This window comes from Lissotriton vulgaris, chromosome 5 (assembly GCF_964263255.1).
Source record: "Lissotriton vulgaris chromosome 5, aLisVul1.2, whole genome shotgun sequence".
Taxonomy (NCBI): domain Eukaryota; kingdom Metazoa; phylum Chordata; class Amphibia; order Caudata; family Salamandridae; genus Lissotriton; species Lissotriton vulgaris.
Window position 1 is genome coordinate 15,118,420 of NC_141693.1, and position 12,313 is coordinate 15,130,732.

The following is a 12,313-nucleotide window of genomic DNA, read 5'->3' on the forward strand; positions in this document are numbered from 1 at the left end:
GGTTCTGGGGGGGTGCGTCTGTCCAGGTCAGGGTCGAGTGCACAAGTGAAATCACCCAACCATATAAGCGGAACATCCAGTTCTGCAGCTTTTAAGTCTTGCATTGCCTGGTAGAAGGCAGGTTCATCTGTGTTTGGGGCATAAGTATTCAAAATGGCAATGTCACGGCCATTGAGCTTTCCGCGCAGTAGCATGTATCGGCCCCCAACATCTGCCTCCATGTATGTGGGAGTGAACGGAGCTCCCGGGGCCACCCATACCAAAGGGCCCCTGGCATATATAGAATACGAGGAATGAAATGTCTGACCCCGCCACTTTTTCCCACTCCAGCGACCAGGTGTCGTCCAGATGCGTTTCCTGCAGGCAGGCAAAGGTGACACTGTGGGGCATATTACCAAGGCAGGCGAAATGAAATTATCAGTTAGCGACAGCTTTTAGGTGATAGCGAGCGGTTTGGGGCCCGCTGTGCATGTCAGCGATATTTATCGCTAATGACATGCACAGTGGGCGTATCCAACCTGTTAGCGACTGAAAGCAGTCGCTAACATCGCTATCGCCTATTATCAACGCAGGCGTAGCAATGGAAACATTCGCGCTAAGCGCGAATATCTCCAAAACCTAACGCCTGCTCAGACCAGTTCTTAGCCTGTATATCCAATGGGAAGTGGATATTCAGGCTAAGACCCTATTGGCGTTAATGCATGAATATCGCTGTATTCCCAGCGATATTCACGCATTTCGCCGCTATCGCCGGATATTTTATCGCTTTAGAGATAAAATCCGGCGATAAAAAAATTGTCGCTAAGCCCATTTAGCAATAAATATCGCTATTTGTTGATAATATGCCCCTGTGTCTTTTTAGGGAGGAGAGCACCCTATGCCGCTTTGTCCTGAGGAACCTAACCCCCTTTGTCATATAGTCGCAACATGGCACTCCCACTTCTCATGATCCATCGACCGCTGCCCGACATCTGCACCGGCTGCACACCCAGAGTACCTGCAACCATTAACAAACTACTGAACAAAACTCCCCGCCACCCATCCACGGACGCTACACGTGCAGCTGTGCTGTCGGGATTGTGCACCCCATGCTAGTGCCAGGACGTACACAGCTTCCATAATAGCCCAACAGGGGCTAGTGGATAAACCACAGCACAACAGACTACCCTGGCAAGCCCACCCTTTAACAGACCAGCCATTTCCTATCAGGAAACAAATTCTGCTGAACCCAACCAGTGCCTGGCACTGAAACACAGTCGTGCACCCCTCCCGCTCCCACCCCCTCCAGTGCATCTTACCACCTCTTGGGCCAACACTCCACTCTCTCTCATGTTAGCAACACTCGCAGGGGCACACTCACTACATTCAAACACGTCTCCAGGCGCACAGCATGGTTCGGCCAGCTCTCGTTTAAATCCACCTCCTCCCCCGCCCCCCTAGTCTTGGGGCAGGTATATCAGGGTCTCAGGGACAATGTCCGCCATTAGGCCCAGTGTCTGTGATCATCCCCCCCTCTCCCCTCCGGGTCCAGCTGTATAGGTGTGGTCGGCAGATCCGAGGTCCCATCATCCGTGGTTGCCAGCTGCGAAGTTCATCCTTTTGCAGGAGAAAATGAAATAATTTTAAGGTAAATCATGTGAGTGAGTTCTGACTTGTTTAAGTTAAACTTCCCAGGTGATCTGAGAGCAGTGAGAAGGCGGCTTGAAATATCTTCACACTGCGCACTCTTCGCCTCTTTCTGCATTTATGGACCTTGTTGTTCCAATGTCCGACAGATCCCTGCTTAGAGGGCGCTTCCAGGCACTATTTATTTACAAAGGTCAATATTCTGACTTGTCTCCTGTGTTTGTCAAAGAGACGCGTATCTCATACGGTGGAAGAGACGGGGAGCGGTTGTGTGTGGGTGAGACAGGGTCACTGGCATGGGTGCAAGCGAGGGGCAGGGTGGGCCAGAAGGTGTCATACTGCTTACACATGACATTTGTGTATTATTGTATGCGGTCATGTTACTGGGTACTGGTGGTACTCGCTGTGCTGGTTCGGGAACGTAACATTGTTGTCCTACTGTTGCTGAATTGTTAAACTGCAAAAACCACAAATAAAGACTAAAAAAGAGACACACTCTCTTCTCTTTGCAGACACAGCTCCTACTGAGTGTTAGTCCAGCCAATGCTCTGCTTGAAGGTAGGTGCCGGCCGCACTCCGAGGGACATAAGTTACTCAATTATAAAAATAATCTTCTCATTTTATCAGCTTTAGTGGGTATAATTATGACTAAAATATCTACTTGTGAAACTTGCACTTATGATTATACAACAGTAAAGTTTGCCATCTGTATCCATTTGGGGGACTCCAGGCTTTTGATGAGAGTTTAGCAGCAGATTTTGAGTCTCTGCTGGACAGGTGTGAGCCCAAAGTGAACCCCACTTCCACACTCTAAAATCCAACCCCAAGGACAGACGTATCCGATCATTGAAAGGTTCACCCCACCCGTGATCCAAGATCACATCGCATCCATACTGAAGCAGATAAACCACAAAGAAAATGTTTAGACAGCAGCTATGTATTATGATATTAAGATTGCAAATCTTGTGGACTCTGCACCCCATTACAGCTCTAAGAGTAACTAGCCCTGGTTCACTGACTCAAGCGCCAAAGCCAGAGGATCCCTCAGAAATAATGAGACTTAAGCTCAGACAGGAGTATTAGACATCATCCTGACAGCAAAGTCCACATTTATCCAAGAGCCAATTTTGGGCTTTCCCCAGAGTCACGTGTGTGTTTTCAGGCAAATCAAAAACCTATCCACACCTCACAAAAGATCACCAGCCCCCCTCTGCAGAAACATGCAATACATTTCTCACTCAGAAGATTTACATAGAAAGAGAAGTTTGGTCTGGACAGCACCCTTCACAAAATACTCCCACACCTGGGACATTTCCAAACCTATCTCCACCAACTATCTCTGACCACAAACTGCTTCACAGGTCCCATACCAGAAAAAATAGCAAACACAAAATTGTCCCCTTCCAAGACTTCAATGTCTCCCACAACCAAGAAATATCCCAATCTTAAGACAACCAACCTAGGCCCAGCCAACAACTATCCCGTGTCCAACATCTCATGACAAGGAAAAGCCATTGAAAAAACGATGGCAGACCAACTAAACACCATCATTGCCAGAAAGCTAAGAAAGGCTACTTTGGAGTAGTTTCTACTTTCCAGTTTGTTGAGCAACATGAACGTAGGGTCGATGCCTGACTGATTTTGTGCACCCCCGCAGGACATGTTGTCCTACAGACCAGCTAGACAGGTAGCACCAGCTCGGCAGGTGGCAAATGATTTTGGCAACCACAGAACATGACAACCTTGACTCCCCCCTGGAGCCATAGTAAAAGATGTGGAACTCTGTTGCTCAGTCGCTTGGGCTGTATTGGAGAAATATCCAAGGAATATACAGAGGGGTGTTTTCAATATTCATTGAACCATTGTGATTCTTGTATAAAATATATGTTCTGCGATGATCAATAGACAAAAGCAGATGAACGTGATTTGCAATATAGGGACAGTGAACAACATGAACAGTTCCACCATCTTGCTAAAACAATCTATATATGCAAGTATATAAAAACAAGACCTAAGACCTGGAACGAGCTCTTGATCGACATCAGATGCGCCCCCTTCAGGAAGACCCTCAAGGCCTGGCTCTTTGATTGACCGGAGCTGCTCCCCCCAGCCCTCCACCCCCTGAGACCCTTACAGGTGGGTAGCGTGCTTCATAATTCCCTTATTGATTGATATATAGCGTGCTCCTACTATGCGTTCCCTAACCTAAATGTCTAGGGTGTGTGTGCTTGTGTTCTGCCGAGAATCCCCTATTGGATGATCCAACCCCCATTACCTGAAGAAAAATAATGTATGTCTCTTGCAGAGGGATCAGCAAGCGGCGGGGCTGAGGTTTCAGCGTTTAGTAACCTTGCAATGACAGCAAGTGCTTCTCTTCCCCAACCCGGACATGCCTGTTTATTTATAACAAAAAGCAACCTTGCCCCCGAGTCCACTCCTTAGTCAGGCCGACATTGTTATGATCTATTGGTAGCTGTCTCGCCTTATGGATGAAAGCAAATACCGGCATTTGCACAATGTCTGTCAAGGCCTTGTACGTGATGCTCAAGGTGTCATGATAAGGTTTTTACTAAGTGGAATTTGTAAGCTATGTAGTTTCAGAGAAACTAATCCTACATTGTCATGTACGCAAATATGTGTCAAAAGTCATTGTGCAAAAGAGAAGGCAACTTAGGCAAGATGCACATGGTAAAAATGGCAGCGTTTCTCCCCCTGTCTAACTAAGACGCATGATACTACTGGTCGACTAATAATTCAGATTCAGCTCCAGTTTCAGCTTCAAAATGATTACCTTGAAGGTTCTTGATAACAAGCACCGCATCCTCGACAGAGACAATCCCTGCCCAATGGTTTTAGCTGATCTTTTAACTACTTTTGCCAACGGCAGGCTACTTAAGACTCTGGAACAGTTCATGGGTTTCTGAGAATGTTCAAGCACTAATTTACAGAATTCCTCAACAACAGATCCTAGTGATGTGAATCAGTCACCAGACCTCAGACATACATCAGATAGAGCGCAGTGTGGCTCAGGGCTCCATCCTAGCTCCCACAACATTTAATCTCTTCATTGAGGCCCCAGGACTGATCATGAAAGGCTCATGTGACTGTGCACCAGCATCCTAACCATGGACAATTGTGTCTTCAAAAATCCACATTATAAGACATCGCAATGCTGGACAACCTCGCCTTACATTGCATCACTCTGAATTCCTCTTCCAATCTCCATCCCTCAACAGAAGCTCGGCCCAATGATTCTGAACTCATTGAACCCAATGGGACTTTCACTTTATCCTCCACTATCGCCAAGCCCTGAGGGGACACACTAGCTCTGTCCTTCACACTCATTCCGCACATTAACAGAATGACCCAATGAGACCACTTTTATCTCTGTTCCCTGAAGAACATCTTCCACCTCTCCCAACCAGACCCCTGTGAACCTCAGTCAGTGCTCTCACTAGGCGTATCCAGACTGGACTTTAGCGACACAGGTCTTGCCACGTCCCTCTATAGACCGGATGAAAGCGTCATCGACTCTGCAGTTAGGGTTATAAAATCAGAAAACAAGAAGAATCACCAGAGTTTAATTCAAAAGATGCTGCCTCGTCCACAAGGCTTTCTACAATGATAGCCAACCTTACCTTGCAGATCTTCTGACTCTTGGTAGCGGCTTAACCCCTTCGACGCTCATGACAAGCTCAGCTCGTCATGAGGTACACCTCTCGTACACTCATGACGAGCTGAGCTCGTCATGAATAATGGGATTTACCGTTTTTCAGCGCAGGAGAGAAAAACGATAAGAGTTGATGGTGTTAAGAGGACTAAGATGCGTAATGAAACTTGAGCTGGCCCCCCATGCAAGGTAAGTGGAGGGACACCCCTCCGGACTCAATCAGGAGCTCTCAGGCCAGTGTACTCTGCTGAGCAGGGCCCCTGGAGCTCTGCCCCTGCAATGCAGGGGCCTATGATACGCAACTGTCCACCACCAACAAGTAATCCTTCTCAGTGGCCGCAGCATCAGCCTGGAACTTGCTACCCACTGACCTAAGGAAATGAATTCCAATCATCGGTTTTAGGGAAAGACTTTAATGCAAAGGTATTAAAACAATTCCTCAGCTACCATAAACCCAAAGAACTCCATCCACCTAGGGAGCACTCTCCTATATTGACGTCCTACTGGGTGCTTCTAATCACAGATTCTTCACCTTTACAATATCCACCAGGCACCAGACTAGGTCGAGAGACGTTTTCCATTAATGTTCCTGCACAACAGTAGGTGATGGAGTGAAGCTGCCTATAAACACCACCCCTGTGCGCTGATGTCAGTTCCTTTCTTTCTGCATGCTTCTACGCAGCTCTGGGTGTGCTTACTCCACTCTGTCAAAGTCTTATATGGCCGTGTAATATGGAAATTGTCTCCACTAAAAACAACAAGATTTAAACCATGCTGATACTGCAGGAAGCAGATGTCGGTCGCAACGCCACGTGATGTAAGCTAGTGGTGCTTGAGCTCTGTTCACGACTCTAATTCGGCAATAAGAGTGCCTTTACGCAAGCAAAACTAATCTGAGAACGAGAGGGGAAGCTCTCTCTCATCCGAACATAAGAAGAGGCCGTGGTCAAAGCACAAATGTCACTCCTTTTGCAAGTCACGGAGTCACCTGTGGTGAGGGAATCAAGCCAACGATCTCAACCCTCTGGTGTTGCCCGAATGTGACCTGGTCCTGAAGTTGGTCCATATGCGTCCCTGGGGGGCAATAACACTGCAGCAATTAGTGCCTTCCAAAGAAGACATGCTGCAAATTTTTCATGCACTTTTGGCTCTTTGTAGCATGCTTTTGGGCCCCGCAGAGCGACAGAGTGTTCTTCAGTCTTGCATCTGCCAGCGGGTCTGTTCCAGTCTATCCCCTCCAGACCTATTCCTAGGTCTGCTCTGATGTTAGTGCAGACTTCTACTCTGACACCAAGGTTCAGTTCCTTCAAGGCCGATGCTCATCATGACCCGATGTCTGATGCTGACTCTAGTCCAATGTCTGATGCTGACTCTGGAATGTGGGTAGGGCTGGCGCACAACAGTTTATGAGTGAAGGTTTTCTGTTGGTTTTAGGTGCTTTACGAGTGATGTCAGGCGTCCCTCGACATCCAGCGTAACAGTCTAAGGTTGTGGGGTCAGTGAGCCACTAATCCCATCCTCGTATGCACACTATAGTCCCTCTGTGGATCACAGAGGTTTCAAAGACTTTAGGTGATGTTTTCAATTCACGATTTATTCATAAGTTTCATTGGTTTAAATCCTTAACATTCTGTATTTTCACCATGCGATACAATCCTTATATACATCCAATGCATTTCGGGGTTATGTTACACCCCTTCATCAGGGAAAAGACACTGTAATCAGAAACATAAATTTCGTAAATAATATCTCAAACAAAATACATGTTCGACATTAATAAACACAGGTTTAAGAATTCAACCCCTCGATCAAGGTGGGTAATGGCGCTAAAAAAATAGTGATGGCATTTAAAGGGTTCACCTTAGGGTAACCTGAATGATCCCGTGCACAAGGTATAACAATTAGAATCGGCGAAGCCTATCTTACGTGTATCGCGTTGCTCAGGTACGCATGGTTCTGTGAATAAAATATCCGGAGAAGTGTGTTAGTCATTAAGTAGTTGGCCAGAGTTTAACCGCGGGAATGTGATTGCCGAATGCTGCGAGGTCGGACTAACCTGTGTGTTGTTAGTTGATTTCTCCGTTCGTGAATGCCGGTCCCAGCGGAAACGCCAGCGACCGGTTTACGTGTCTTAAGAAGGGCGTGGTCACGTGTGTTATACGGAAGAGACGGTGTGGTATTGCCGTGAGCTAGGGTTAATTCTAAAACCCGGGGCGGGTCGGTAATGTGCTATGTTGTTAAAGAGACGGTGTAGTATTAGTGGGAACTAAGGTAAACTCGAAAACCCGATGTGGGTCGGTAGTTAGTACGGAAGTGGTGAAATGGAAAAAGTCCATAGCGCGCCAAGTATATAGGGGAATGATGTAGTCTAATGAGCCAATCCTGTGCATTGTCATTCACCATAGATTCAAAAATAAAGAATAAAAACAAATGGTAAACAGTGGAATCAAAAAATTAAGAGTAAGTGATCCTTAAATCTCGCAGGAGTTACCAGCTCAGTCCGTGGGCAACATTTAAAGATAACAAGAGAGTTCAATTCTTTCGTTAAGCCCAAATGGCTTCTGTGAGGACAGTCTTTGGATCCATGTATTCTCTCTTTGGAGGAGAAATTTGGTGTTGTCTCTGCCTTCCTGTTTGTCAATTGTTTCCAGTATGATAAATTTTAGTTGGGAAATGTTGTGTTTCTCTTCGTTGAAATGAACTGCCAGTGCGGATTTGGTGTTCTTCAAACGGATGTTAGATTTGTGTTCAATTCTGTTTGGTTTGTGTTGTACAATGCCACTGAACGCATCAAAGAAATTGCAACCAAATTTCGAAACAGAGGCTACCCGGAAACCATCATCAAGGATTCCATACAGAGGATCAATAACCTAGAGAGACACAAACTTCTACAATCAAGCCCCAAAAAAGAACAGACACGCATCGTGGTCGTCTCCAAATTTTCAACTGCTACCAAAAAGTTCAAAAGGATCATTTATTAACACTGGTCGCTATTGAACTTGGAGCCTGACTTCAATGAGATTTTCCTGGAACCTCCATTATTTGCGTTCACAAGATCACGTAATCTGGGTGAACTGGTACAACACAAACCAAACAGAATTGTCAACTACTCAGGTACTAAACCATGTTTTAATTGCGGAAATTGCAACAGCATCATCCGTGGTAACTCAATCAACCACCCAATGAAGGGCCACAAAATAAAACTTCAGGTCAACGCCACATGTGACACTAGCAATGTTATCTATGCCCTAAAATGCCCATGTGGAAAACTATATATCGGCAAGACTGAAAGAAAAATCAAAACTAGACTCACAGAACACAAATCTAACATCCGTTTGAAGAACACCAAATCCGCACTGGCAGTTCATTTCAACGAAGAGAAACACAACATTTCCCAACTAAAATTTATCATACTGGAAACAATTGACAAACAGGAAGGCAGAGACAACACCAAATTTCTCCTCCAAAGAGAGAATACATGGATCCAAAGACTGTCCTCACAGAAGCCATTTGGGCTTAACGAAAGAATTGAACTCTCTTGTTATCTTTAAATGTTGCCCACGGACTGAGCTGGTAACTCCTGCGAGATTTAAGGATCACTTACTCTTAATTTTTTGATTCCACTGTTTACCATTTATTTTTATTCTTTATTTTTGAATCTATGGTGAATGACAATGCACAGGATTGGCTCATTAGACTACATCATTCCCCTATATACTTGGCGCGCTATGGACTTTTTCCATTTCACCACCTCCGTACTAACTACCGACCCACATCGGGTTTTCGAGTTTACCTTAGTTCCCACTAATACTACACCGTCTCTTTAACAACATAGCACATTACCGACCCGCCCCGGGTTTTAGAATTAACCCTAGCTCACGGCAATACCACACCGTCTCTTCCGTATAACACACGTGACCACGCCCTTCTTAAGACACGTAAACCGGTCGCTGGCGTTTCCGCTGGGACCGGCATTCACGAACGGAGAAATCAACTAACAACACACAGGTTAGTCCGACCTCGCAGCATTCGGCAATCACATTCTCGCGGTTAAACTCTGGCCAACTACTTAATGACTAACACACTTCTCCGGATATTTTATTCACAGAACCATGCGTACCTGAGCAACGCGATACACGTAAGATAGGCTTCGCCGATTCTAATTGTTATACCTTGTGCACGGGATCATTCAGGTTACCCTAAGGTGAACCCTTTAAATGCCATCACTATTTTTTTAGCGCCATTACCCACCTTGATCGAGGGGTTGAATTCTTAAACCTGTGTTTATTAATGTCGAACATGTATTTTGTTTGAGATATTATTTACGAAATTTATGTTTCTGATTACAGTGTCTTTTCCCTGATGAAGGGGTGTAACATAACCCCGAAATGCATTGGATGTATATAAGGATTGTATCGCATGGTGAAAATACAGAATGTTAAGGATTTAAACCAATGAAACTTATGAATAAATCGTGAATTGAAAACATCACCTAAAGTCTTTGAAACCTCTGTGATCCACAGAGGGACTATAGTGTGCATACGAGGATGGGATTAGTGGCTCACTGACCCCACAACCTTAGACTGATGCTGACTCTGGCCCATTTTCGATGCTCACTCTGGCCCAATGTCCGATGCTCACTCTGGCTCAATGTCCGATGCTGACTCTGGCCCAATGTCCGATGCTCACTCTGGCCCAATGTCTGATGCTGACTCTGGCCCAATGTCCGATGCTGACTCTGGCCCAATGTTCGATGCTGATTCTGGCCCAGTGTTCGATGCTGACTCTGGCCCAATGTCCGATGCTGACTCTGGCCCAATGTCCGATGCTGACTGTGGCCAATGTCCGATGCTGACTCTGGCCCAGTGGCCGATGCTGACTCTGGCCCAATGTCCTATGCTGACTCTGGCCCAATGTCCGATGCAGACTCTGTCCCAATGTCCGATGCTCACTCTGGCCCAATGTCCGATGCTGACTCTGGCCCAATGTCCGATGCTGACTCTGGCCCCATGTCCGATGCTGACTCTGGCCCAATGTGTCCGATGCTGACTCTGGCCCAATGTCCGATGCTAGCTCTGGTCCATTGTCCAATGCTGAGTCTGGCCCAATGTCCGATGCTCACTGTGGCCCAATGTCCGATGCTGACTCTGGCCCAATGTCCGATGCTGACTCTGGCCCAATGTCCGATGCTCACTCTGGTCCAATGTCCGATGCTGACTCTGGCCCAATGTCCGATGCTGACTCTGGCCCAATGTCCCATGCTGACTCTGGCCCAATGTCCCATGCTGACTCTGGTCCAATGTCCAATGCTGACTCTGGTCCAATGTCCGATGCTGACTCTGGCCCAATGTCCGATGCTGACTCTGGCCCAATGTCCGATGCTGACTCTGGCCCAATGTCCGATGCTGACTCTGGCCCAATGTCCGATGCTGACTCTGGCCCAATGTCCGATGCTGACTCTGGCCCAATGTCCGATGCTGACTCTGGCCCAATGTCCGATTCTGACTCTGGTCCAATGTCTGATACCGACTCTGGCCCAATGTCCGATGCTCACTCTGGCCCAATGTCCGATGCTAACTCTGGCCAAATGTCCAATGCTGACTCTGGCCCAATGTCCGATGCTGACTCTGGCCCAATGTCCGATGCTAGCTCTGATCCATTGTCCAATGCTGAGTCTGGCCCAATGTCCGATGCTCACTGTGGCCCAATGTCCGATGCTCACTCTGGCTCAATGTCCGATGCTGACTCTGGCCCAATGTCAGATGCTGACTCTGGCCCAATATCCGATGCTGACTCTGGCCCAATGTCCGATGCTGACTCTGGCCCAATGTCCGATGCTGACTCTGGCCCAATGTCCGAACCTGACTCTGGCCCAATGTCCGATGCTAGCTCTGGTCCATTGTCCAATGCTGAGTCTGGCCCAATGTCCGATGCTCACTGTGGCCCAATGTCCGATGCTGACTCTGGCCCAATGTCCGATGCTGACTCTGGCCCAATGTCCGATGCTCACTCTGGTCCAATGTCCGATGCTGACTCTGGCCCAATGTCCGATGCTGACTCTGGCCCAATGTCCCATGCTCACTCTGGCCCAATGTCCCATGCTGACTCTGGTCCAATGTCCAATGCTGACTCTGGTCCAATGTCCGATGCTGACTCTGGCCCAATGTCCGATGCTGACTCTGGCCCAATGTCCGATGCTGACTCTGGCCCAATGTCCGATGCTGACTCTGGCCCAATGTCCGATGCTGACTCTGGCCCAATGTCCGATGCTGACTCTGGCCCAATGTCCGATGCTGACTCTGGCCCAATGTCCGATTCTGACTCTGGTCCAATGTCTGATACCGACTCTGGCCCAATGTCCGATGCTCACTCTGGCCCAATGTCCGATGCTAACTCTGGCCAAATGTCCAATGCTGACTCTGGCCCAATGTCCGATGCTGACTCTGGCCCAATGTCCGATGCTAGCTCTGATCCATTGTCCAATGCTGAGTCTGGCCCAATGTCCGATGCTCACTGTGGCCCAATGTCTGATGCTCACTCTGGCTCAATGTCCGATGCTGACTCTGGCCCAATGTCAGATGCTGACTCTGGCCCAATATCCGATGCTGACTCTGGCCCAATGTCCGATGCTGACTCTGGCCCAATGTCCGATGCTGACTCTGGCCCAATGTCCAAACCTGACTCTGGCCCAATGTCCGATGCTGACTCTGGCCCAATGTCCAATGCGGACTCTGGCCCAATGTCCGATACTTACTCTGGCCCAATGTCCAGTCTCGATGCCAGTGTCTGACCTCGAACCAACGTGAGCCCTCTTCACTCTACGAGGTAAAAGAGATTCAGCTGATCATTCTTCAGCCGACACCAATCCCAGACCTCTACCAGAACTCCAGTACTACCCAAGGCTAGAAGCTTTGTTCGGATCCGATTCTGATGCAGTTTATAGAAATACCTCATGTTCCTCATGACACTGAATATGATGAGGAGAGGTATCATTTACCTACCCATCATTTCACTAAT

General features: G+C 47.4%; 1 protein-coding gene across 1 annotated transcript in view; it reads left to right on the top strand.

Annotated features, from left to right (window-relative positions):
• LOC147710000 (class I histocompatibility antigen, Gogo-OKO alpha chain-like) overlaps positions 1 to 12,313 on the top strand; it is a 341,396-nt gene that overhangs the window by 314,348 nt on the left and 14,735 nt on the right. Inside the window, exon 7 of the mRNA XM_086920677.1 lies at positions 2,139 to 2,184. Coding sequence (XP_086776803.1) covers positions 2,139 to 2,161 — 23 coding nt within the window. The 3' untranslated portion in view covers positions 2,162 to 2,184. The remainder of the gene's footprint in view (positions 1 to 2,138; positions 2,185 to 12,313) is intronic.